Below are 25,920 nucleotides of genomic sequence, written 5' to 3'. Positions count from 1 at the left end.
GATAGTGCACTGCTTCCCCTTCCTGAGGCGGCGGATGGTGGACCAGAATTGCTTCGAAGCCGTCCGGAAGTCGTTTTCCATGGCCTCACCGAACTCCTCCCATGTCCGGGTTTTTGCCTCTGCGACCGCTGAAGCCGCACACCGCTTGGCCTGTCGGTACTTGTCCGCTGCCTCAGGAGTCCTATGAGCCAAAAGAACCCGATAGGACTCCTTCTTCAGCTTGACGGCATCCCTCACCGCCGGTGTCCACCAATGAGTTAAGATGTGGAACGGAATAATTTAAATGTACACAACTGTTACTTTATGTATGGGAATTATTTATTATATTTTTGTTTTAATTCTCATCGTAAACATTCCTTGAGGTGGTGCCATAACCACATGCTTTCATCGTTATTTAAAATGTTCCCTCAAAACTTTGTAGTGCAAAAGCATTTTAACAACACAGGAAAAAAATACACAAATAATAGGTGAGAATAAAATGTATACATGTATATAAAACGTATGAATAAAACTACAATAGAAATTAGACATACTAAAAATAAAAAAAATTGGTATAAAAATTGTAAACTATATTACTTGAATTTAATTGTTTTTAAGGACCTTCTGCAAAAAAAAAGCTAGTTTAAAGATAATTTCTATCACAACACTGTAATGTTTTTAAGAATCTGCTGCAAAAATGTGAGTCCCTCACAAGTTTTTTTTCTGAAGCCGATCCAACAATAATAATAAATATTAATCGTTTCTTAAAGAAAATAAATGCCAATGAATAAACAGCTTCACAACTTTAGTCATATTTTTTGCGCTAAAGAAAACTCCTCAATGACTTCAGCTGCAGACTTCTTCTGTTTGTTTGATATTGTCATTACTGCCACAAGTGGTGGGAAAGTGTATTACAACTGGGTACCGCTGCGACCCACACGGACCAAAGATGAAAATCTGATATTTTTTCCCGCACCTCTAGGGGGAGCTCACAGCCAAACAAAGGGACCCGGACCTATGGTTAGGAAACATTGCTCTATGTGACAGGAGAGCGCTGCTGTTTTTAAGAACCAAATGCAAAAAAACCTACATATCAAAAACACACATATCAACAAATAAGTATACACATTTACATCAACACACATAACACATACATACATACATATAGATATATACATATATATCAACACATACACGTATCAATACATACATATACACATATCAACACGCACATTTCAACAAATAGATATATGCATACTGTATATCAACACATACCTACATACATATATATATAAACATAAACACATACATACATATACATATATATCAACACATACATACACAAATATCAACACACACACAACACATCCATATAGGCATATACATATATATATATATATATATATATATATATATATATATATATATATATATATATATATATATATATATATATATATATATGTATATATATATATATATATATATATATATATATATATATATATATCCATTTTCTACCGCTTAATCCCTTCGTGGTCGCGGGGGGCGCTGAAGCCTATCTCAGCTACAATCGGACGGAAGGCGGTGTACACCCTGGACAAGTCGCCACCTCATCACAGGACCAACACAGATAGACAGACAACATTCACAGTCACATTCACACACTAGGGACCATTTAGAGTGGTCAATCAATCTATCCCCATACACAAATATCAACACACAACACATCCATATAGGCATATACATATATATAAACACACATATACATACATACATACATACATATATATATATATATATATATATATATATATATATATATATATATATATATATATATATATATATATATATATATACACATACATATATATATATATATATATATATATATATATATATATATATATATATATATATATATATATATATATATATATATATATATATACATATATATATATATATATATATTAGAGATGTCCGATAATATCAGCCTGCCGAAATTATCGGCCGATAAATGCATTAAAATGTAATATCGGAAATTGTCGGTATCGGGGTTTATTTATCTGTATCGTTTTTTTTATTTTTATTTTTATTTATTAAATCAACATAAAAACACAAGATACACACATATATATATATATATATATATATATATATATATATATATATATATATATATATATATATAGATATAGATATAGATATATATATATATATATATATATATACACATATATATGTATATCAATAATATACATATATCAACACATACATACACAAATATCAACGCACACAACACATCCATATAGACATATACATATATACGTGTATATACATATATATATATATATATATATATATATATATATAAATTTATGTATATGCATAAATATATTCAATATATACTGTACATATATCAACACACACATACACAAATATCAACACACAACACATCCATATAGACATATATATATATATATATATATATATATATATATATATATATATATATATATATATATGTATATATATATACACACATATATATGTATATCAATAATATACGTATATCAACACATACATACACAAATATCAACGCACACAACACATCCATATAGACGTATACATATATACGTGTGTATATGTATATATATATATATATATGTATATATATATATAAATGTATGTATATGCATAAATATATTCAATATATACTGTACATATATCAACACATACATACACAAATATCAACACACAACACATCCATGTAGGCATATACACACACATGTATATATATATATATATATATATATATATATATATATATATATATATATATACGTATATATGTGTATGTCTATATGGATGTGTTGTGTGCGTTTATATTTGTGTATGTATGTGTTGATATATGCATATTATTGATATACATATATATGTATATATATATTTATTTATTTATATATATATATATATATATATATATATATATATATATATACATATATATACGTATATATGTATATGTCTATATGGATGTGTTGTGTGCGTTTATATTTGTGCATGTATGTGTTGATATATGCATATTATTGGTATACATATATATGTATATATATATTTATTTATTTATATATATATATATGCACATACATATATATATATATTATATATGTATGTATATATATATATATATATACATATATATATATATATATATATATATATATATATACATATATATACATACATATATAATATATATATATATGTATGTGCATATATATATATATAAATAAATAAATATATATATACATATATATGTATATCAATAATATACATATATCAACACATACATACACAAATATCAACACACACAACACATCCATATAGACATATATGGAATAGAATAAAGTGTCGATGCATGCAGATGGGGAAAGATAAGCTAAGGTAAGATAAGATGAGATCCTCCTGTTCCTGACAGGAGCACCAGTAGGGGCGGGGCCGCACTGCGGTAGTGAGCCTGGCTCGGCTCGGCTCGGTCTCCGGCAACGTTCGGCGGGTAACGCACGCCCCTGCTCGGAGACAGGTGCCGCCGTCCTCCCTCGCCTCGCCTCGCCTCGCCTCGCCCGGTGTAACCAACACCTTCTGGCAAGCTGCGAGCGCCTCCCTCCTCGATGGACTTCCGGCGTGTCACCTCCGCGATCACCGGCCGGGGGACAGCTGGAGCAGGGGGCCGCAACCGGAACGCTCCAGGAGGAGGAGGAGGAGGAGGAGGAGGAGGAGGAGGAGAGCCCCGCCGACCCAATCCCTCCAGCGGCCGTTCACGGGAGGGCACCTACCGAGGGAGGAATGAGATGCGAGCGGGGAAAGTTGACGCGATTTAGGCGGGCGTCGTTTTTCTGATCGTCCGGCGGTGCTTGGAAGTTTGCTCCCCGCCAGCGGGGGGAGAGACGGCAGGCGGCGGTGAAAAATGGCTTCGGGCGCCGGGAAGGCAGTGCAGAGCCCGGGGCAGGGCTCCTCCGTCAACGGGAATGCGGCAGAGTTCCAGCACGTCGAGCAGGAGCAGCACGACTTCCAGATGCACAGCAAGATGTGCAAGAAGATCGCTCAGCTCACCAAGGTAAACATGCACACCTTTGCTATTTACTGGATGCAAGCTTTACATGACAGCCATGTTGCAATTATTCACATCTCACACTGACACACCTAATACATAAATAATAATAATAATAATAATAGATTTTATTTGTAAAAAGCACTTTACATTGAGTAAACAACCTCAAAGTGCTACAGTGTATCAAATAAATACAAATAAAAAGATAATAAAAAATAAATAAAAATAAAAACTAGAACAGCCAAATAGCTAGAACTAGTATGTATATATCTAAAAAAAAAAGGCTTTTTAAAAAAAAAGTAGGGTTTTAAAAGCATCCACAGTCTGTGGTGCCCTCAGGTGGTCAGGGAGAGCGTTCCACAGACTGGGAGCGGGAGCAGTCTCATAAGCTCTCAGAGCTCTCCGAGCTCATAATATATCAAAATATATTATGATTTTACAAAGATAACCCTTTTAATATGTTTTATAACTAAACTGTTTCTGCAAAGTAAGGACTTCCCCATTCGATATTATTACATAATTGGTTCTGTGACGGAGCTCTTAACTCAAAACACTTGTATCTCAAATCAGCGTCCCCCATCAAAATGAATTGAAATCGATTTAATTGGAGCTTGCCCCCCGCCCCCTAAAAAAAACACCACAAAGGCGGTATAGCTCGGTTTGTAGAGTGGCCGTGTCCAGCAACTTGAGGGATCCAGGTTCGATCCCCCCCCTTCCGCCATCCTAGTCGCTGCCGTCGTGTCCTTGGGCAAGACACGTTACCCACCTGCTCCCAGTGCCACCCGCACTGGTTTAAATGTAACTTAGATATTGGGTTTTTATATTAGCCTACTATCAAAATGACTCTAAAAGTCTTATATAAGTGTTATAATGAAGACAACACATGATGTAAGTGTCTATATCAGCTATATTAGCCTACTATCAAAATGACTCTAAAAGTCTTATGTAAGTGTTATAATGATGACAACACATGATGTAAGTGTCTATATTAGCCTACTATCAAAATGACTCTAAAAGTCTTATATAAGTGTTATAATGAAGACAACACATGATGTAAGTGTCTATATCAGCTATATTAGCCTACTATCAAAATGACTCTAAAAGTCTTATATAAGTGTTATAATGAAGACAACACATGATGTAAGTGTCTATATCAGCTGTATTAGCCTACTATCAAAATGACTCTAAAAGTCTTATATAAGTGTTATAATGAAGACAACACATGATGTAAGTGTCTATATTAGCCTACTATTAAAATGACTCTAAAAGTCTTATATAAGTGTTATAATGAAGACAACACATGATGTAAGTGTCTATATCAGCTATATTAGCCTACTATCAAAATGACTAAAAGTCTTATGTAAGTGTTATAATGAAGACAACACATGATGTAAGTGTCTATATCAGCTGTATTAGCCTACTATCAAAATGACTCTAAAAGTCTTATGTAAGTGTTATAATGAAGACAACACATGATGTAAGTGTCTATATTAGCCTACTATTAAAATGACTCTAAAAGTCTTATGTAAGTGTTATAATGAAGACAACATATGATGTAAGTGTCTATATCAGCTATATTAGCCTACTATCAAAATGACTCTAAAAGTCTTATGTAAGTGTTATAATGAAGACAACACATGATGTAAGTGTCTATATTAGCCTACTATTAAAATGACTCTAAAAGTCTTATATAAGTGTTATAATGAAGACAACGCATGATGTAAGTGTCTATATCAGCTATATTAGCCTACTATCAAAATGACTCTAAAAGTCTTATATAAGTGTTATAATGAAGACAACACATGATGTAAGTGTCTATATCAGCTATATTAGCCTACTATCAAAATGACTCTAAAAGTCTTATGTAAGTGTTATAATGAAGACAACACATGATGTAAGTGTCTATATCAGCTATATTAGCCTACTATCAAAATGACTCTAAAAGTCTTATATAAGTGTTATAATGAAGACAACACATGATGTAAGTGTCTATATTAGCCTACTATCAAAATGACTCTAAAAGTCTTATATAAGTGTTATAATGAAGACAACACATGATGTAAGTGTCTATATCAGCTATATTAGCCTACTATCAAAATGACTCTAAAAGTCTTATGTAAGTGTTATAATGAAGACAACACATGATGTAAGTGTCTATATCAGCTGTATTAGCCTACTATCAAAATGACTCTAAAAGTCTTATATAAGTGTTATAATGAAGACAACACATGATGTAAGTGTCTATATCAGCTATATTAGCCTACTATCAAAATGACTCTAAAAGTCTTATGTAAGTGTTATAATGAAGACAACACATGATGTAAGTGTCTATATCAGCTATATTAGCCTACTATCAAAATGACTCTAAAAGTCTTATATAAGTGTTATAATGAAGACAACACATGATGTAAGTGTCTATATCAGCTGTATTAGCCTACTATCAAAATGACTCTAAAAGTCTTATGTAAGTGTTATAATGAAGACAACACATGATGTAAGTGTCTATATCAGCTATATTAGCCTACTATCAAAATGACTTTAAAAGTCTTATATAAGTGTTATAATGAAGACAACACATGATGTAAGTGTCTATATCAGCTATATTAGCCTACTATCAAAATGACTCTAAAAGTCTTATATAAGTGTTATAATGAAGACAACACATGATGTAAGTGTCTATATCAGCTATATTAGCCTACTATCAAAATGACTCTAAAAGTCTTATATAAGTGTTATAATGAAGACAACACATGATGTAAGTGTCTATATCAGCTATATTAGCCTACTATCAAAATGACTCTAAAAGTCTTATATAAGTGTTATAATGAAGACAACACATGATGTAAGTGTCTATATCAGCTATATTAGCCTACTATCAAAATGACTCTAAAAGTCTTATATAAGTGTTATAATGAAGACAACACATGATGTAAGTGTCTATATCAGCTATATTAGCCTACTATCAAAATGACTCTAAAAGTCTTATATAAGTGTTATAATGAAGACAACACATGATGTAAGTGTCTATATCAGCTATATTAGCCTACTATCAAAATGACTTTAAAAGTCTTATATAAGTGTTATAATGAAGACAACACATGATGTAAGTGTCTATATTAGCTATATTAGCCTACTATCAAAAATGACTCTAAAAGTCTTATATAAGTGTTATAATGAAGACAACACATGATGTAAGTGTCTATATTAGCTATATTAGCCTACTATCAAAATGACTCTAAAAGTCTTATGTAAGTGTTATAATGAAGACAACATATGATGTAAGTGTCTATATCAGCTATATTAGCCTACTATCAAAATGACTCTAAAAGTCTTATGTAAGTGTTATAATGAAGACAACACATGATGTAAGTGTCTATATTAGCCTACTATTAAAATGACTCTAAAAGTCTTATATAAGTGTTATAATGAAGACAACACATGATGTAAGTGTCTATATCAGCTATATTAGCCTACTATCAAAATGACTCTAAAAGTCTTATGTAAGTGTTATAATGAAGACAACACATGATGTAAGTGTCTATATCAGCTATATTAGCCTACTATCAAAATGACTCTAAAAGTCTTATATAAGTGTTATAATGAAGACAACACATGATGTAAGTGTCTATATCAGCTATATTAGCCTACTATCAAAATGACTCTAAAAGTCTTATGTAAGTGTTATAATGAAGACAACACATGATGTAAGTGTCTATATCAGCTATATTAGCCTACTATCAAAATGACTTTAAAAGTCTTATATAAGTGTTATAATGAAGACAACACATGATGTAAGTGTCTATATCAGCTATATTAGCCTACTATCAAAATGACTCTAAAAGTCTTATATAAGTGTTATAATGAAGACAACACATGATGTAAGTGTCTATATCAGCTGCATTAGCCTACTATCAAAATGACTCTAAAAGTCTTATGTAAGTGTTATAATGAAGACAACACATGATGTAAGTGTCTATATTAGCCTACTATTAAAATTACTCTAAAAGTCTTATATAAGTGTTATAATGAAGACAACACATGATGTAAGTGTCTATATCAGCTATATTAGCCTACTATCAAAATGACTCTAAAAGTCTTATGTAAGTGTTATAATGAAGACAACACATGATGTAAGTGTCTATATCAGCTATATTAGCCTACTATCAAAATGACTTTAAAAGTCTTATATAAGTGTTATAATGAAGACAACACATGATGTAAGTGTCTATATCAGCTATATTAGCCTACTATCAAAATGACTTTAAAAGTCTTATATAAGTGTTATAATGAAGACAACACATGATGTAAGTGTCTATATCAGCTATATTAGCCTACTATCAAAATGCAAATCTTTGTTGACAGAAATGTTGAAATGTGATATTTATTCTACACATTTTTACAACATTGTAAAACATTAGTAAAACTTCTCAGAGGGTGAGATAACTCCTGGTAATGACTGACTTAGAATGGCCAAAGGTATAGATGTGTGTGTCCAAGTTAATAGAAACGCCTTCTTGTAATGGATTTATTACAATCTTTGCAAGCTAGGTAATGTTTGCTGTGGTCTGGAACAACAGGCCAATATTACATACAGATAATGTGTCATGAGACATGCAAATATAAACTAAATACACAGAGGACATAAGTAAAGGATATTAAACGAGTTCAAATATAGCTACAAACGAGGCATAATGATGCAATATGTACATAGAGCTAACCTAAATAGCATGTTAGCATTGATTAGCTTGCAGTCCTGCAGTGACCAAATATGTCTGATTAGCACTCCACACAAGTCAACAACATCAACAAAGCTCACCTTTGTGCATTCACGCACAGCATAAAACATTTGGTGGACAAAATGAGACAAAGAAGGAGGGGAAGATTTTACATGTAAACAAACTATGGTGAGTTCAAGAACCGCCAAAATGAGTAGGACAAAAGGATGTTAATCAAATAGTTCTCCCCACCACAGTTTGCTCACAATAGACAATAATTTTACATGTGAATAATATAAATACAGTCTATTATACAGCATTATTCACATGTGAATAACATAAATACAGTCTATTATACAGCATTATTGACATGTGAATAATATAAATACAGTCTATTATACAGCATTATTCACATGTGACTAATATAAATACAGTCTATTATACAGCATTATTCACATGTGAATAATATAAATACAGTCTATTATACAGCATTATTCACATGTGAATAATACAAATACAGTCTATTATACAGCATTATTCACATGTGAATAATATAAATACAGTCTATTATACAGCATTATTCACAGGTGAATAATATAAATACAGTCTATTATACAGCATTATTCACATGTGAATAAAATAAATACAGTCTATTATACAGCATTATTCACATGTGAATAGTATAAATACAGTCTATTATACAGCATTATTCACATGTGAATAACATAAATACAGTCTATTATACAGCATTATTCACATGTGAATAATATAAATACAGTCTATTATACAGCATTATTCACATGTGAATAATACAAATACAGTCTATTATACAGCATTATTCACATGTGAATAATATAAATACAGTCTATTATACAGCATTATTCACATGTGAATAATATAAATACAGTCTATTATACAGCATTATTCACATGTGAATAATATAAATACAGTCTATTATACAGCATTATTCACGTGTGAATAACATAAATACAGTCTATTATACAGCATTATTCACATGTGAATAATATAAATAGTCTATTATACAGCATTATTCACATGTGAATAATATAAATACAGTCTATTATACAGCATTATTCACATGTGAATAATATAAATACAGTCTATTATACATCATTATTCACATGTGAATAATATAAATACAGTCTATTATACAGCATTATTCACATGTGAATAATATAAATACAGTCAATTATACAGCATTCACATGTGAATAATATAAATACAGTCTACTATACAGCATTATTCACATGTGAATAATATAAATACAGTCTATTATACAGCATTATTCACATTTGAATAATATAAATACAGTCTATTATACAGCATTATTCACATGTGAATATTATAAACACAGTCTATTATACAGCATTATTCACATGTGAATAATATAAATACAGTCTATTATACAGCATTATTCACATGTGAATAATATAAATACAGTCTATTATACAGCATTATTCACATGTGAATAACATAAATACAGTCTATTATACAGCATTATTCACATTTGAATAATATAAATACAGTCTATTATACAGCATTATTCACATGTGAATAATATAAATACAGTCTATTATACAGCATTATTCACATGTGAATAATATAAATACAGTCTATTATACAGCATTATTCACATGTGAATAATATAAATACAGTCTATTATACAGCATTATTCACATGTGAATAATATAAACACAGTCTATTATACAGCATTATTCACATGTGAATAATATAAATACAGACTATTATACAGCATTATTCACATGTGAATAATATAAATACAGTCTATTATACAGCATTATTCACATGTGAATATTATAAATACAGTCTATTATACAGCATTATTCACATGTGAATAATATAAATACAGTCTATTATACAGCATTATTCACATGTAAATAATATAAATACAGTCTATTATACAGCATTATTCACATGTGAATAATATAAATAGTCTATTATACAGCATTATTCACATGTGAATAATATAAATACAGTCTATTATACAGCATTATTCACATGTGAATAATATAAATAGTCTATTATACAGCATTATTCACATGTGAATAATGTAAATACAGTCTATTATACAGCATTATTCACATGTGAATAATATAAATAGTCTATTATACAGCATTATTCACATGTGAATAATATAAATACAGTCTATTATACAGCATTATTCACATGTGAATAACATAAATACAGTCTATTATACAGCATTATTCACATGTGAATAACATAAATACAGTCTATTATACAGCATTATTCACATGTGAATAATATAAATACAGTCTATTATACAGCATTATTCACATGTGAATAATATAAATACAGTCTATTATACAGCATTATTCACATGTGAATAATATAAATACAGTCTATTATACAGCATTATTCACGTGTGAATAACATAAATACAGTCTATTATACAGCATTATTCACATGTGAATAATATAAATAGTCTATTATACAGCATTATTCACATGTGAATAATATAAATACAGTCTATTATACAGCATTATTCACATGTGAATAACATAAATACAGTCTATTATACAGCATTATTCACATGTGAATAATATAAATACAGTCTATTATACAGCATTATTCACGTGTGAATAACATAAATACAGTCTATTATACAGCATTATTCACATGTGAATAATATAAATAGTCTATTATACAGCATTATTCACATGTGAATAATATAAATACAGTCTATTATACAGCATTATTCACATGTGAATAACATAAATACAGTCTATTATACAGCATTATTCACATGTGAATAATATAAATAGTCTATTATACAGCATTATTCACATGTGAATAACATAAATACAGTCTATTATACAGCATTATTCACACGTGAATAATATAAATATATTATACATGTATTCTACTATGTGCTCGTGTCTGACTACAGATCAAAATGCTTACGGGTTAAAAACCAAGCTTCATATGAACATGCTGCAAAAAAACGACGAGGTTTTATATATAACCGGAGTGCTCAGTTATGTATTTGTTTTTAAGGACTGCAAAAACAGAAGACCAAAAGGTGCCGAATCACAAAAAGGTAAAGAAAAAAGGGAGTAGAAATACATTTAAAACGAAAACATTTATTGTTTTTTTTTTTAGATAAATATTGTTATTTTAAATCATTGTTATTATTTTATTTGTTGCTTATTTGCTACTAATTTATGTCCGTTTTTATTTTGAACTATATTCAAAGTGGAGTTTCGGTGGCACAATAAATACTCACGTTTTCAACTGAATCAATTAATCGCGATTTTTAATATCATAAAAAAATAATAGTGATTCATATTTTGGCCGAGCATGCTTGGGACTTGCCATGTGTGCTCTTCGGAATAATGCTGAGAGAAGCTGCGCATGACCTCGTGCTTGTCCAGCTGTGTGTGTGTGTGTGTGTGTGTGTGTGTGTGTGTGTGTGTGTTCTTGTATTTCTACCCTTCTTGAGATATCGACAAGGAAAAGTACGTTCCATATGAAAAATAATAATTAAAAAAAAAAATTAACTAAAAGCTTACCTTTTTATATGTGCATAGTATGTATATATTATTAATGTTGTAAATACACTTCTTTATACATCTAGAAAGGCTGGTCCTAAAGAGGTAGGCATTTTTCGGAGGTCTCAAGAAGGTAACCAATACAAGAATGTGTGTGTGTGTGTTTGTGTATAAGTGTGTGTTCTTGTATTTCTACCCTTCTTGAGACACGAAGAAGGAAAAGTATCTTCCATATGAGGAGGTGTGAACAAGTGATGACATAAATCATGGTCCCAATAACATTGCATCTAATAGACAATGTCTCATTTGTGGTGACATCTATCAAAATGAGGGTGGTCCCAAAAAGGAGGGATTTTTCCAAATTGACTGTGTGTCGCTTTTAAAAGTGCTCCCTCTCTGGTCAACATATGAAATAACAAGTGTGTGTAAGAAATTGAAATGCGCCCCCTTTGGCCACAATTAATAAAAAAAAAAATAATAATAATAATAAAAGTATGTCAACATATGAAATAACAAGTGTGTGTCAACATTTGAAGTGCTCCCTCTCTGGTCAATATATGTAATAACAAGTGTGTGTAAGAAATTGAAATGCACCCCCTTTGGCCACAATTAATAATAAAAAAAAAATAAATAAATAAAAGTATGTCAACATATGAAATAACAAGTGTGTGTCAACATTTGAAGTGCTCCCCCTCTGGTCAACATATGTAATAACAAGTGTGTGTAAGGAATTGAAATGCACCCCCTTTGGCCACAATTAATTAAAAAAATAAATAATAATAATAAAAGTATGTCAACATATGAAATAACAAGTGTGTGTCAACATTTGAAGTGCTCCCCCTCTGGTCAACATATGTAATAACAAGTGTGTGTAAGAAATTGAAATGCGCCCCCTTTGGCCACAATTAATAATACAAAAATAAAAAAGTAAAAGTATGTCAACATATGAAATAACAAGTGTGTGTCAAAATTTTAAGTGCTCCCCCTCTGGCCAACATATGTAATAACAAGTGTGTGTAATAAATTGAAATGCGGCCCCTTTGGCCACTATTAATAATAAAAAAATAAAAGTATGTCAACATATGAAATAACAAGTGTGTGTCAAAATTTTAAGTGCTCCCCCTCTGGCCAACATATGTAATAACAAGTGTGTGTAAGAAATTGAAATGCGCCCCCTTTGGCCACAATTAATAAAAAATAAATAAATAATAAAAGTATGTCAACATATGAAATAACAAGTGTGTGTCAAAATTTGAAGTGCTCGTCCCTCTGGCCAACATATGTAATAACAAGTGTGTGTAATAAATTGAAATGTGCCCCCTTTGGCCACAATTAATAATAAAAAAAAATAATAATAAAAGTATGTCAACATATGAAATAACAAGTGTGTGTAAGAAATTGAAATGCGCCCCTTTTGGCCACAATTAATTAAAAAAATAAAAATAAATAAAAGTATGTCAACATATGAAATAACAAGTGTGTGTCAAAATTTGAAGTGCTCGTCCCTCTGGCCAACATATGTAATAACAAGTGTGTGTAAGAAATTGAAATGCGCCCCCTTTGGCCACAATTAATAATAAAAAAATAATAATAAAAGTATGTCAACATATGAAATAACAAGTGTGTATCAAAATTTGAAGTGCTCCCCCTCTGGCCAACATATGTAATAACAAGTGTGTGTAAGAAATTGAAATGCGCCCCCTTTGGCCACAATTAATAAAAAATAAAAAAATAAATAAAAGTATGTCAACATATGAAATAACAAGTGTGTGTAAGAAATTGAAATGCGCCCCCTTTGGCCACAATTAATAATACAAAAATAAAAAAGTAAAAGTATGTCAACATATGAAATAACAAGTGTGTGTCAAAATTTTAAGTGCTCCCCCTCTGGCCAACATATGTAATAACAAGTGTGCGTAATAAATTGAAATGCGGCCCCTTTGGCCACTATTAATAATAAAAAAATAAAAGTATGTCAACATATGAAATAACAAGTGTGTGTCAAAATTTTAAGTGCTCCCCCTCTGGCCAACATATGTAATAACAAGTGTGTGTAAGAAATTGAAATGCGCCCCCTTTGGCCACAATTAATTAAAAAAATAAAAATAATAAAAGCATGTCAACATATGAAATAACAAGTGTGTGTCAAAATTTGAAGTGCTCGTCCCTCTGGCCAACATATGTAATAACAAGTGTGTGTAATAAATTGAAATGTGCCCCCTTTGGCCACAATTAAAAAAAAAAAAAAAAAATAATAAAAGTATGTCAACATATGAAATAACAAGTGTGTGTAAGAAATTGAAATGCGCCCCTTTTGGCCACAATTAATAAAAAAAATAAAAATAAATAAAAGTATGTCAACATATGAAATAACAAGTGTGTGTCAAAATGTGAAGTGCTCCCCCTCTGGCCAACATATGTAATAACAAGTGTGTGTAAGAAATTGAAATGCACCCCCTTTGGCCACAATTAATAATAAAAAAATAATAATAAAAGTATGTCAACATATGAAATAACAAGTGTGTATCAAAATTTGAAGTGCTCCCCCTCTGGCCAACATATGTAATAACAAGTGTGTGTAAGAAATTGAAATGCACCCCCCTTGGACAAAATTAATTAAAAAAATAAATAAATAAATATGTATATAGAGACATACTGTAATAACCTGAAGTAAATAATGAAGATTAAAAACCAATTACAAACAAAACAACAAAAGAAACTAAAACCTTACCTTTTTTATATGTGCATAGTATGTATATATTATTAATGTTATAAATACAAATCTTTATATATCTAGAAAGGCTGGTCCTGAATAGGTAGGCATTTTTTGGAGGTCCCAAGAAGGTAAGAAATACGAGAATGTGTGTGTGTGTGTGTGTGTGTGTGTGTGTGTGTGTGTGTGTGTGTGTGTGTGTGTGTGTGTGTGTGCTCTGCAGCAACATATGCAGCCAAAGATGTCCTTGCATACACAAATTATGACACAGAGGACTCAGCTGTGTCCGCGCTCGTTAAGAACTGGTGTCATTCCTCATCGGCGCCGTCTTTTTGGCTTCTTTTACGATGACACCGGACACACTGTCAGGGTTATCAATATCACTATCAGTATCAATAGAGTTGGGAATCCCAGTTTCCAAACTCACTTCTAGGGCTTCAAGTAAAGTTGCAGCGTGCAGTCATCGTCCAATCAAAGTCACCGATAGCTTTAAAGGGGAATTACCCTTTTTTTTTTTTTTTTTACATTTTGCCCATCGTTCACAATCATTGCGAGAGACAAAAAGACAAAAATGTCATCTATTAAACAGACAAGAAGCAAGGAATTAAACAGAGACAGGATTCAATTTATCTCATTGAGGAGAAACGTCTGGGCTGGTCTCTTTGTACAGTCTCCCACCACGCTATGACGAAAGGTCGCACGCCTCCTCTTTTATTTGGACTTTCCCTGATTACATGGCAACAGCCGTTTCTAAGGGAAGGGGGTTGTAAACAGCTGTTGCCCTCGGCCACAAAACAGTTAAAAGAAAAGGTGCTTGGAGGGGGGTCTTGTCCTGCTTCCTCTCCACTTTGTAGATATCGGGTCAAGACAAAATCTTCCTGTGGATTACAATAGAAGAAAAAAAACGATGCCTTCATGTCGCTTCCCATCCTACACAGTGGAGTTTTACAAGCATTTTGACTGGTAGGATCAAAGACATCTTTTGTCTTCTCGTCGGGAACTCATTGAAACAAAGTTTTGTGATAACTTAGATACAATTATTCTGACACACACCACTAGCAGAAAACATTAAAAAATGAAACTCAGCAGCCGATATTGACGGTCATGTGTGTTGTGTATTACAACCTCTTCTTTGAACTGTTTTACGACCTTTTCTTTGAACCGACCTTTTCTTTGAACTGTTTTGTAATCAAAGGCGATGGCTGTTTACGACCCCCCTTCCCTTTAGAAACAGCTGTTGCCATGTAATCAGGGAAAGTCCAAATACAAGAGGAGGCGTGCAATCTTTCGCGTGGTGACACTGTACAAGGGTACAGTGTGTTTGTTTTGTAAATTTTTTTTTTTTTTTTTTGTAATTTATTAGAATTGATTATAGTTTCAATAATGAACATTATGTGTCTAGGTGATAATTGTAAATCTAATGTTTCAGGGTTTGTTAGTTTTTTGTTTTCTTTTTGTTAAATGTTGTCTTTTTTGTTGTTGTTTTTATATAGTTTTTTTTATTTTGAATTGATTTTAGTTTCAATAATGATCGTTATGTGTATAGATAATGTTTGTAAATCAAATGTTACATGTTTTTTTTTGTTTGTTTGTTTTTTGTTTTTTTCAATTCCTCCACCCGTGAATAATACTTTTTTTTTCTTTTCTTTTTTTTAATTGATTACAGTTTCAATAATGAGCATTGTGTTTATAGATAATTGTATATCAAATGTTAAGATTTTATTTTTTTAATTTTTTTATTCCCACCCCCCAGAATAAATAAACTTATTTGAATTTGACTTGATTATAGTTTCAATAATGAACATTATGTGTATAGATAATAATTGTATATCAAATGTTAAGGTCTTATTTTATTTTATTTTATTTTATTTTATCTTATTATTATTTTTATTCCCCCAGGATGAATAAAGTAATTTGAATTTGACTTGATTACAATTTCAATAATTAACATTATGTGTATAGATAATAAATAGAAGCCAAATTTAATTCTGTCTCTGTTTAATTCCTTGCTTCTTGTCTTGTTTAATAAATGTCATCGGTGTTTGAACCTGACAGTTTTTTCAATGAAAAAAATGTGCCTCGGCTCAAAAAAGGTTGAGCGACACTGCATTCGGTCACTAATTCACAACAACGCCGATTTTTGATTCATTATCACATTTTTGGAGTTTGAAGAAATAGCCTAGCATGGCAGCTTTGTGTTATCAGAGTCTACATTGCAACCCTCACATTTCACCCGTCTGTATTCCACTCTTTGTAGTATTTTTAGACCGGGCCGCACTTTGGACACCCCCCAATCTAAGGCGGTGGCGACCTGGTGTATTTAATAAATCATGCACTCCCCCCCTCGCCCCGCCTTCTTGTGGCTCCTCTGGCGCTGCTTGAAACCTGCTAAAGATAACCCCCCAGTGTTGACGCGGGTTGTAGTGCGAGCGAGTGACGTGGCACAAAGACTTGATGCAGCGTGACGTTGTGATTGGTAGATCTAATTCTGTCTGTGTGATGTCCTGCGCTCATCCAGCTTACAATGTGACCTGCTTTGTAATTCAGCTGCTCTCCTTCATGTGTGTGTGTGTGTGTTGTTGTTTCTGCAGCACACTGGGATTATTCACGTAGGTCCACGCCAGCGAGCACGCATCACATTATCCACTCGGGGATCGATACGCTTCTACGCCGGTTAAAGAGGCTCTAATGCCTCGTCAACCTCTCTGCCGTTAAAAACAACGAGTCGACCTTCCTCGTTTCTGCCGAATCTTGACTTTGTTCGCCACGCGGCACCTGCTCGGCGCCCGGAGGGCTCCATTTGATGTTTGCACAAAGCAGGCACTAGCATGATCCCTCCAGCAGGGGTGCAGACCTCTTGCTTTCCAGGGCTAAGTAAGAATGAGCCAATGGGTCTGAGGGCCAAACCTCAATTTTTACCCTGCAGGACCACCAATGAGGAATTTAACCTTGGACCAACAGTAATGAACTATAAGGTAGTCCATTTTTAACTTTAAACATTCCAAAACATTTCCAAGTGATGATCTGTAACCTCCTAGATATTTTACCTGATGACTTTCAAACTTTAAAGTTAAAGTACCGATTGTCAGGTTCAAACACTGATGACATCTATTAAACAAGACAAGAGGCAAAGAATCAAACAGAGACAGAATTCAATTTGGACTCAATTGAGGAGACACGCCTGGACACACTGTACCCTTGTACAGTATCTCCAGCACGCTCTGCCAAAAGATTGCATGCCTCCTTCTTTTAATTTGGCTTTCTCCCCCCCCCCCCAAATGAACACAGCTGCTTCCAGAGGGAAGTGGGTCGTAAACAGCGTTGCCTTTGGTTACCGAACAGTTCAAAAGGAGAGGTCGTAGAATAGTTGAAAAAGAGTTCCATAAAATAGTTCAAAGAGAGTTTCATAAAATAGTTCAGAGAGTTCCATAAAATAGTTCAAAAAGAGTTCCATAAAATAGTTCAAAGAGAGTTCCATAAAATAGTTCAAAAAGAGTTCCATAAAATAGTTCAAAAAGAGTTCCATAAAATAGTTCAAAAAGTGTTCCATAAAATAGCTCAAAGAGAGTTCCATAAAATAGTTCAAAAAGTTTTGCATAAAATAGTTCAAAGAGATTTCCATAGTTCAAAAAGTGTTCCATAAAATAGTTCAAAAAGAGTTGCATACAATAGTTCAAAGAGATTTCCATAGTTCAAAGAGAGTTCCATAAAATAGTTCAAAAAGAGTTCCATAAAATAGTTCAAAAAGTGTTCCATAAAATAGCTCAAAGAGAGTTCCATAAAATAGTTCAAAAAGATTTGCATAAAATAGTTCAAAGAGATTTCCATAGTTCAAAGAGTGTTCCATAAAATAGTTCAAAAAGAGTTGCATAAAATAGTTCAAAGAGATTTCCATAGTTCAAAGAGAGTTCCATAGTTCAAAGAGAGTTCCATAAAATAGTTCAAAAAGAGTTCCATAAAATAGTTCAAAAAGAGTTCCATAAAATAGTTCAAAGAGAGTTCCATAAAATAGTTCAAAGAGAGTTCCATAAAATAGTTCAAAGAGAGTTCGTAAAATAGTTCAAAGATATTTCCATAGTTAAAAAAGAGTTGCATAAAATAGTTCAAAAAGAGTTCCATAAAATAGTTCAAAAAGTGTTCCATAAAATAGCTCAAAGAGAGTTCCATAAAATAGTTCAAAAAGATTTGCATAAAATAGTTCAAAGAGATTTCCATAGTTCAAAGAGTGTTCCATAAAATAGTTCAAAAAGAGTTGCATAAAATAGTTCAAAGAGATTTCCATAGTTCAAAGAGAGTTCCATAGTTCAAAGAGAGTTCCATAAAATAGTTCAAAAAGAGTTCCATAAAATAGTTCAAAAAGAGTTCCATAAAATAGTTCAAAGAGAGTTCCATAAAATAGTTCAAAGAGAGTTCCATAAAATAGTTCAAAGAGAGTTCGTAAAATAGTTCAAAGATATTTCCATAGTTAAAAAAGAGTTGCATAAAATAGTTCAAAAAGAGTTCCATAAAATAGTTCAAAAAGAGTTCCATAAAATAGTTCAAAAAGAGTTCCATAAAATAGTTAAAAAAGAGTTCCATAAAATAGTTCAAAAAGAGTTCCATAAAATAGTTCAAAGAGAGTTCCATAAAATAGTTCAAAAAGAGTTGCATACAATAGTTCAAAGAGATTTCCATAGTTCAAAGAGAGTTCCATAAAATAGTTCAAAAAGAGTTCCATAAAATAGTTCAAAAAGTGTTCCATAAAATAGCTCAAAGAGAGTTCCATAAAATAGTTCAAAAAGATTTGCATAAAATAGTTCAAAGAGATTTCCATAGTTCAAAGAGTGTTCCATAAAATAGTTCAAAAAGAGTTGCATAAAATAGTTCAAAGAGATTTCCATAGTTCAAAGAGAGTTCCATAGTTCAAAGAGAGTTCCATAAAATAGTTCAAAAAGAGTTCCATAAAATAGTTCAAAAAGAGTTCCATAAAATAGTTCAAAGAGAGTTCCATAAAATAGTTCAAAGAGAGTTCCATAAAATAGTTCAAAGAGAGTTCGTAAAATAGTTCAAAGATATTTCCATAGTTAAAAAAGAGTTGCATAAAATAGTTCAAAAAGAGTTCCATAAAATAGTTCAAAAAGTGTTCCATAAAATAGCTCAAAGAGAGTTCCATAAAATAGTTCAAAAAGATTTGCATAAAATAGTTCAAAGAGATTTCCATAGTTCAAAGAGTGTTCCATAAAATAGTTAAAAAAGAGTTGCATAAAATAGTTCAAAGAGATTTCCATAGTTCAAAGAGAGTTCCATAGTTCAAAGAGAGTTCCATAAAATAGTTCAAAAAGAGTTCCATAAAATAGTTCAAAAAGAGTTCCATAAAATAGTTCAAAGAGAGTTCCATAAAATAGTTCAAAGAGAGTTCCATAAAATAGTTCAAAGAGAGTTCGTAAAATAGTTCAAAGATATTTCCATAGTTAAAAAAGAGTTGCATAAAATAGTTCAAAAAGAGTTCCATAAAATAGTTCAAAAAGAGTTCCATAAAATAGTTCAAAAAGAGTTCCATAAAATAGTTAAAAAAGAGTTCCATAAAATAGTTCAAAAAGAGTTCCATAAAATAGTTCAAAGAGAGTTCCATAAAATAGTTCAAAGAGAGTTCCATAAAATAGTTCAAAGAGAGTTCCATAAAATAGTTCAAAGAGAGTTCGTAAAATAGTTCAAAGATATTTCCATAGTTCAAAAAGAGTTGCATAAAATAGTTCAAAGATATTTCCATAGTTCAAAGAGAGTTCCATAAAATAGTTCAAAAAGAGTTCCATAAAATAGTTCAAAGAGTTCCATAAAATAGTTCAAAGAGAGTTCCATAAAATAGTTCAAAGAGAGTTTGTAAAATAGTTCAAAGAGATTTCCACAGTTCAAAGAGAGTTCCATAAAATAGTTCAAAGAGAGTTTCATAAAATAGTTCAAAGAGAGTTCCATAAAATAGTTCAAAAAGAGTTCCATAAAATAGTTCAAAGAGAGTTCCATAAAATAGTTCAAAGAGAGTTCCATAAAATAGTTCAAAAAGAGTTGCATAAAATAGTTCAAATAGATTTCCATAAAATAGTTCAAAGAGAGTTCCATAAAATAGTTCAAAAAGTGTTCCATAAAATAGTTCAAAGAGAGTTACATTAAATAGTTCAAAGAGAGTTCGTAAAATAGTTCAAAGAGATTTCCATAGTTCAAAGAGAGTTCCATAAAATAGTTCAAAAAGAGTTGCATAAAATAGTTCAAAGAGATTTCCATAGTTCAAAGAGAGTTCCATAAAATAGTTCAAAAAGAGTTGCATAAAATAGTTCAAAGAGATTTCCATAGTTCAAAGAGAGTTCCATAAAATAGTTCAAAAAGAGTTCCATAAAATAGTTCAAAAAGTGTTCCATAAAATAGCTCAAAGAGAGGTCCATAAAATACTTAAAAAAGATTTGCATAAAATAGTTCAAAAAGAGTTGCATAAAATAGTTCAAAAAGAGTTCCATAAAATAGTTCAAAGAGAGTTCCATAAAATAGTTCAAAGAGAGTTCCATAAAATAGTTCAAAAAGAGTTCCATAAAATAGTTCAAAAAGATTTCCATAGTTCAAAGAGAGTTCCATAAAATAGTTCAAAAAGAGTTGCATAAAATAGTTCAAAAAGAGTTGCATAAAATAGTTCAAAGAGAGTTTGTAAAATACTTCAAAAAGAGTTTGTCTGGAAATTGGGCAGATCCTGCAGCTTTGAAGTCACAGTGGAGTTTTACGAGCCTTCCTCCTGGTAGGCCCCAAAGACAGCTCCCGTCCCCCTGCCAGGAACTCAATGGAATACAAAGCTTTTGTGATCATTTAGAAACAATTATTCTAACACCAATAATAGTCACACACACACACTAGGTGTGGCGAAATTACTCTCTGCATTTGACCCATCACCCCTTGATCACCTTCTGGGAGGTGAGGGGAGCAGTGAGCAGCAGCGGTGGCCGCGGAATAATTTTTGGTGATTTAACCCCCCAATTCCAACCCTTGATGATTACCCAAACCCAGCCAAAGTTCCTGCGACGTGACATGATTGGATAAAAGTGTCCGGCCGACATGTCACATGTATCAGTGATATCACAGCCTAGAAGTCACATGTATCAGTGATATCACAGGCTAGAAGTCACATGTGTCAGTGATATCACGGGCTAGAAGTCACATGTATCAGTGATATCACAGCCTAGAAGTCACATGTGTCAGTGATATCACGGCCTAGAACTCACATGTGTCAGTGATATCACGGGCTAGAAGTCACATGTGTCAGTGATATCACGGGCTAGAAGTCACATGTGTCAGTGATATCACGGGCTAGAAGTCACGTGTCAGTGATATCACGGGCTAGAAGTCACATGTGTCAGTGATATCACGGGCTAGAAGTCACATGTATCAGTGATATCACGGGCTAGAAGTCACATGTGTCAGTGATATCACGGGCTAGAAGTCACATGTATCAGTGATATCACGGGCTAGAAGTCACATGTGTCAGTGATATCATAGCCTAGAAGTCACATGTATCAGTGATATCACGGGCTAGAAGTCACATGTGTCAGTGATATCACGGCCTAGAAGTCACATGTGTCAGTGATATCACGGGCTAGAAGTCACATGTATCAGTGATATCACGGCCTAGAAGTCACATGTATCAGTGATATCACGGGCTAGAAGTCACATGTGTCAGTGATATCATGGGCTAGAAGTCACATGTATCAGTGATATCACAGGCTAGAAGTCACATGTATCAGTGATATCACAGACTAGAAGTCACATGTGTCAGTGATATCACAGACTAGAAGTCACATGTATCAGTGATATCACAGGCTAGAAGTCACATGTGTCAGTGATATCACGGGCTAGAAGTCACATGTGTCAGTGATATCACGGGCTAGAAGTCACATGTATCAGTGATATCACTGGTGTCAGTGATATCACGGGCTAGAAGTCACATGTGTCAGTGATATCACGGGCTAGAAGTCACATGTATCAGTGATATCACGGCCTAGAAGTCACATGTGTCAGTGATATCACAGGCTAGAAGTCACATGTGTCAGTGATATCACGGGCTAGAAGTCACATGTATCAGTGATATCACGGGCTAGAAGTCACATGTGTCAGTGATATCACAGCCTAGAAGTCACATGTATCAGTGATATCACGGGCTAGAAGTCACATGTGTCAGTGATATCACAGGCTAGAAGTCACATGTGTCAGTGATATCACGGGCTAGAAGTCACATGTATCAGTGATATCACGGGCTAGAAGTCACATGTATCAGTGATATCACGGGCTAGAAGTCACATGTGTCAGTGATATCACGGGCTAGAAGTCACATGTATCAGTGATATCACGGGCTAGAAGTCACATGTGTCAGTGATATCATGGCCTAGAAGTCACATGTGTCAGTGATATCACGGGCTAGAAGTCACATGTGTCAGTGATATCACGGGCTAGAAGTCACATGTGTCAGTGATATCACGGGCTAGAAGTCACATGTATCAGTGATATCACGGGCTAGAAGTCACATGTGTCAGTGATATCATAGCCTAGAAGTCACATGTATCAGTGATATCACGGGCTAGAAGTCACATGTGTCAGTGATATCACGGCCTAGAAGTCACATGTGTCAGTGATATCACGGGCTAGAAGTCACATGTATCAGTGATATCACGGCCTAGAAGTCACATGTATCAGTGATATCACGGGCTAGAAGTCACATGTGTCAGTGATATCATGGGCTAGAAGTCACATGTATCAGTGATATCACAGGCTAGAAGTCACATGTATCAGTGATATCACAGACTAGAAGTCACATGTGTCAGTGATATCACAGACTAGAAGTCACATGTATCAGTGATATCACAGGCTAGAAGTCACATGTGTCAGTGATATCACGGGCTAGAAGTCACATGTGTCAGTGATATCACGGGCTAGAAGTCACATGTATCAGTGATATCACTGGTGTCAGTGATATCACGGGCTAGAAGTCACATGTGTCAGTGATATCACGGGCTAGAAGTCACATGTATCAGTGATATCACGGCCTAGAAGTCACATGTGTCAGTGATATCACAGGCTAGAAGTCACATGTGTCAGTGATATCACAGCCTAGAAGTCACATGTATCAGTGATATCACGGGCTAGAAGTCACATGTGTCAGTGATATTACAGGCTAGAAGTCACATGTGTCAGTGATATCACAGGCTAGAAGTCACATGTGTCAGTGATATCACGGGCTAGAAGTCACATGTATCAGTGATATCACGGGCTAGAAGTCACATGTGTCAGTGATATCACGGGCTAGAAGTCACATGTGTCAGTGATATCACGGGCTAGAAGTCACATGTGTCAGTGATATCACGGGCTAGAAGTCACATGTGTCAGTGATATCACGGGCTAGAAGTCACATGTATCAGTGATATCACGGGCTAGAAGTCACATGTGTCAGTGATATCACGGGCTAGAAGTCACATGTGTCAGTGATATCACGGGCTAGAAGTCACATGTGTCAGTGATATCACAGCCTAGAAGTCACATGTGTCAGTGATATCACAGCCTAGAAGTCACATGTATCAGTGATATCACGGGCTAGAAGTCACGTGTCAGTGATATCACAGGCTAGAAGTCACATGTGTCAGTGATATCACGGGCTAGAAGTCACATGTATCAGTGATATCACGGGCTAGAAGTCACATGTGTCAGTGATATCACGGGCTAGAAGTCACATGTGTCAGTGATATCACGGGCTAGAAGTCACATGTGTCAGTGATATCACGGGCTAGAAGTCACATGTGTCAGTGATATCACGGGCTAGAAGTCACATGTATCAGTGATATCACGGGCTAGAAGTCACATGTGTCAGTGATATCACGGGCTAGAAGTCACATGTGTCAGTGATATCACGGGCTAGAAGTCACATGTGTCAGTGATATCACGGGCTAGAAGTCACATGTGTCAGTGATATCACGGGCTAGAAGTCACATGTGTCAGTGATATCACGGGCTAGAAGTCACATGTGTCAGTGATATCACGGGCTAGAAGTCACATGTGTCAGTGATATCACGGGCTAGAAGTCACATGTGTCAGTGATATCACAGCCTAGAAGTCACATGTGTCAGTGATATCACAGCCTAGAAGTCACATGTGTCAGTGATATCACGGGCTAGAAGTCACATGTGTCAGTGATATCACGGGCTAGAAGTCACATGTGTCAGTGATATCACAGCCTAGAAGTCACATGTGTCAGTGATATCACGGGCTAGAAGTCACATGTGTCAGTGATATCACGGGCTAGAAGTCACATGTGTCAGTGATATCACGGGCTAGAAGTCACATGTGTCAGTGATATCACAGCCTAGAAGTCACATGTGTCAGTGATATCACGGGCTAGAAGTCACATGTGTCAGTGATATCACGGGCTAGAAGTCACATGTGTCAGTGATATCACGGGCTAGAAGTCACATGTGTCAGTGATATCACGGGCTAGAAGTCACATGTATCAGTGATATCACGGGCTAGAAGTCACATGTGTCAGTGATATCACGGGCTAGAAGTCACATGTGTCAGTGATATCACGGGCTAGAAGTCACATGTGTCAGTGATATCACAGCCTAGAAGTCACATGTGTCAGTGATATCACAGCCTAGAAGTCACATGTATCAGTGATATCACGGGCTAGAAGTCACGTGTCAGTGATATCACAGGCTAGAAGTCACATGTGTCAGTGATATCACGGGCTAGAAGTCACATGTATCAGTGATATCACGGGCTAGAAGTCACATGTGTCAGTGATATCACGGGCTAGAAGTCACATGTGTCAGTGATATCACG

The 25,920-nt window shown here is 33.6% G+C and overlaps 1 protein-coding gene across 2 annotated transcripts in view; it reads left to right on the top strand.

The window, feature by feature from the left end:
• Positions 1–3,578: 3,578 nt before the first annotated feature.
• The window catches only part of fam184b (family with sequence similarity 184 member B), a 165,037-nt gene continuing 142,695 nt past the window's right edge, over positions 3,579–25,920 (top strand). The window contains exon 1 of one of the 2 annotated variants that reach the window (XM_061984445.2): positions 3,579–4,105. In XM_061984445.2, coding sequence (XP_061840429.1) covers positions 3,956–4,105 — 150 coding nt within the window. In that variant the 5' untranslated portion in view covers positions 3,579–3,955. The remainder of the gene's footprint in view (positions 4,106–25,920) is intronic. The other variant, XM_061984444.2, reaches the window with a different exon arrangement.

The sequence above is a fragment of the Nerophis lumbriciformis genome, linkage group LG25 (genome assembly GCF_033978685.3).
Source record: "Nerophis lumbriciformis linkage group LG25, RoL_Nlum_v2.1, whole genome shotgun sequence".
Lineage (NCBI taxonomy): Eukaryota > Metazoa > Chordata > Actinopteri > Syngnathiformes > Syngnathidae > Nerophis > Nerophis lumbriciformis.
Note: the sequence above shows the minus strand (reverse complement) of the source record. Positions and strands in the feature narration are given on the sequence as shown.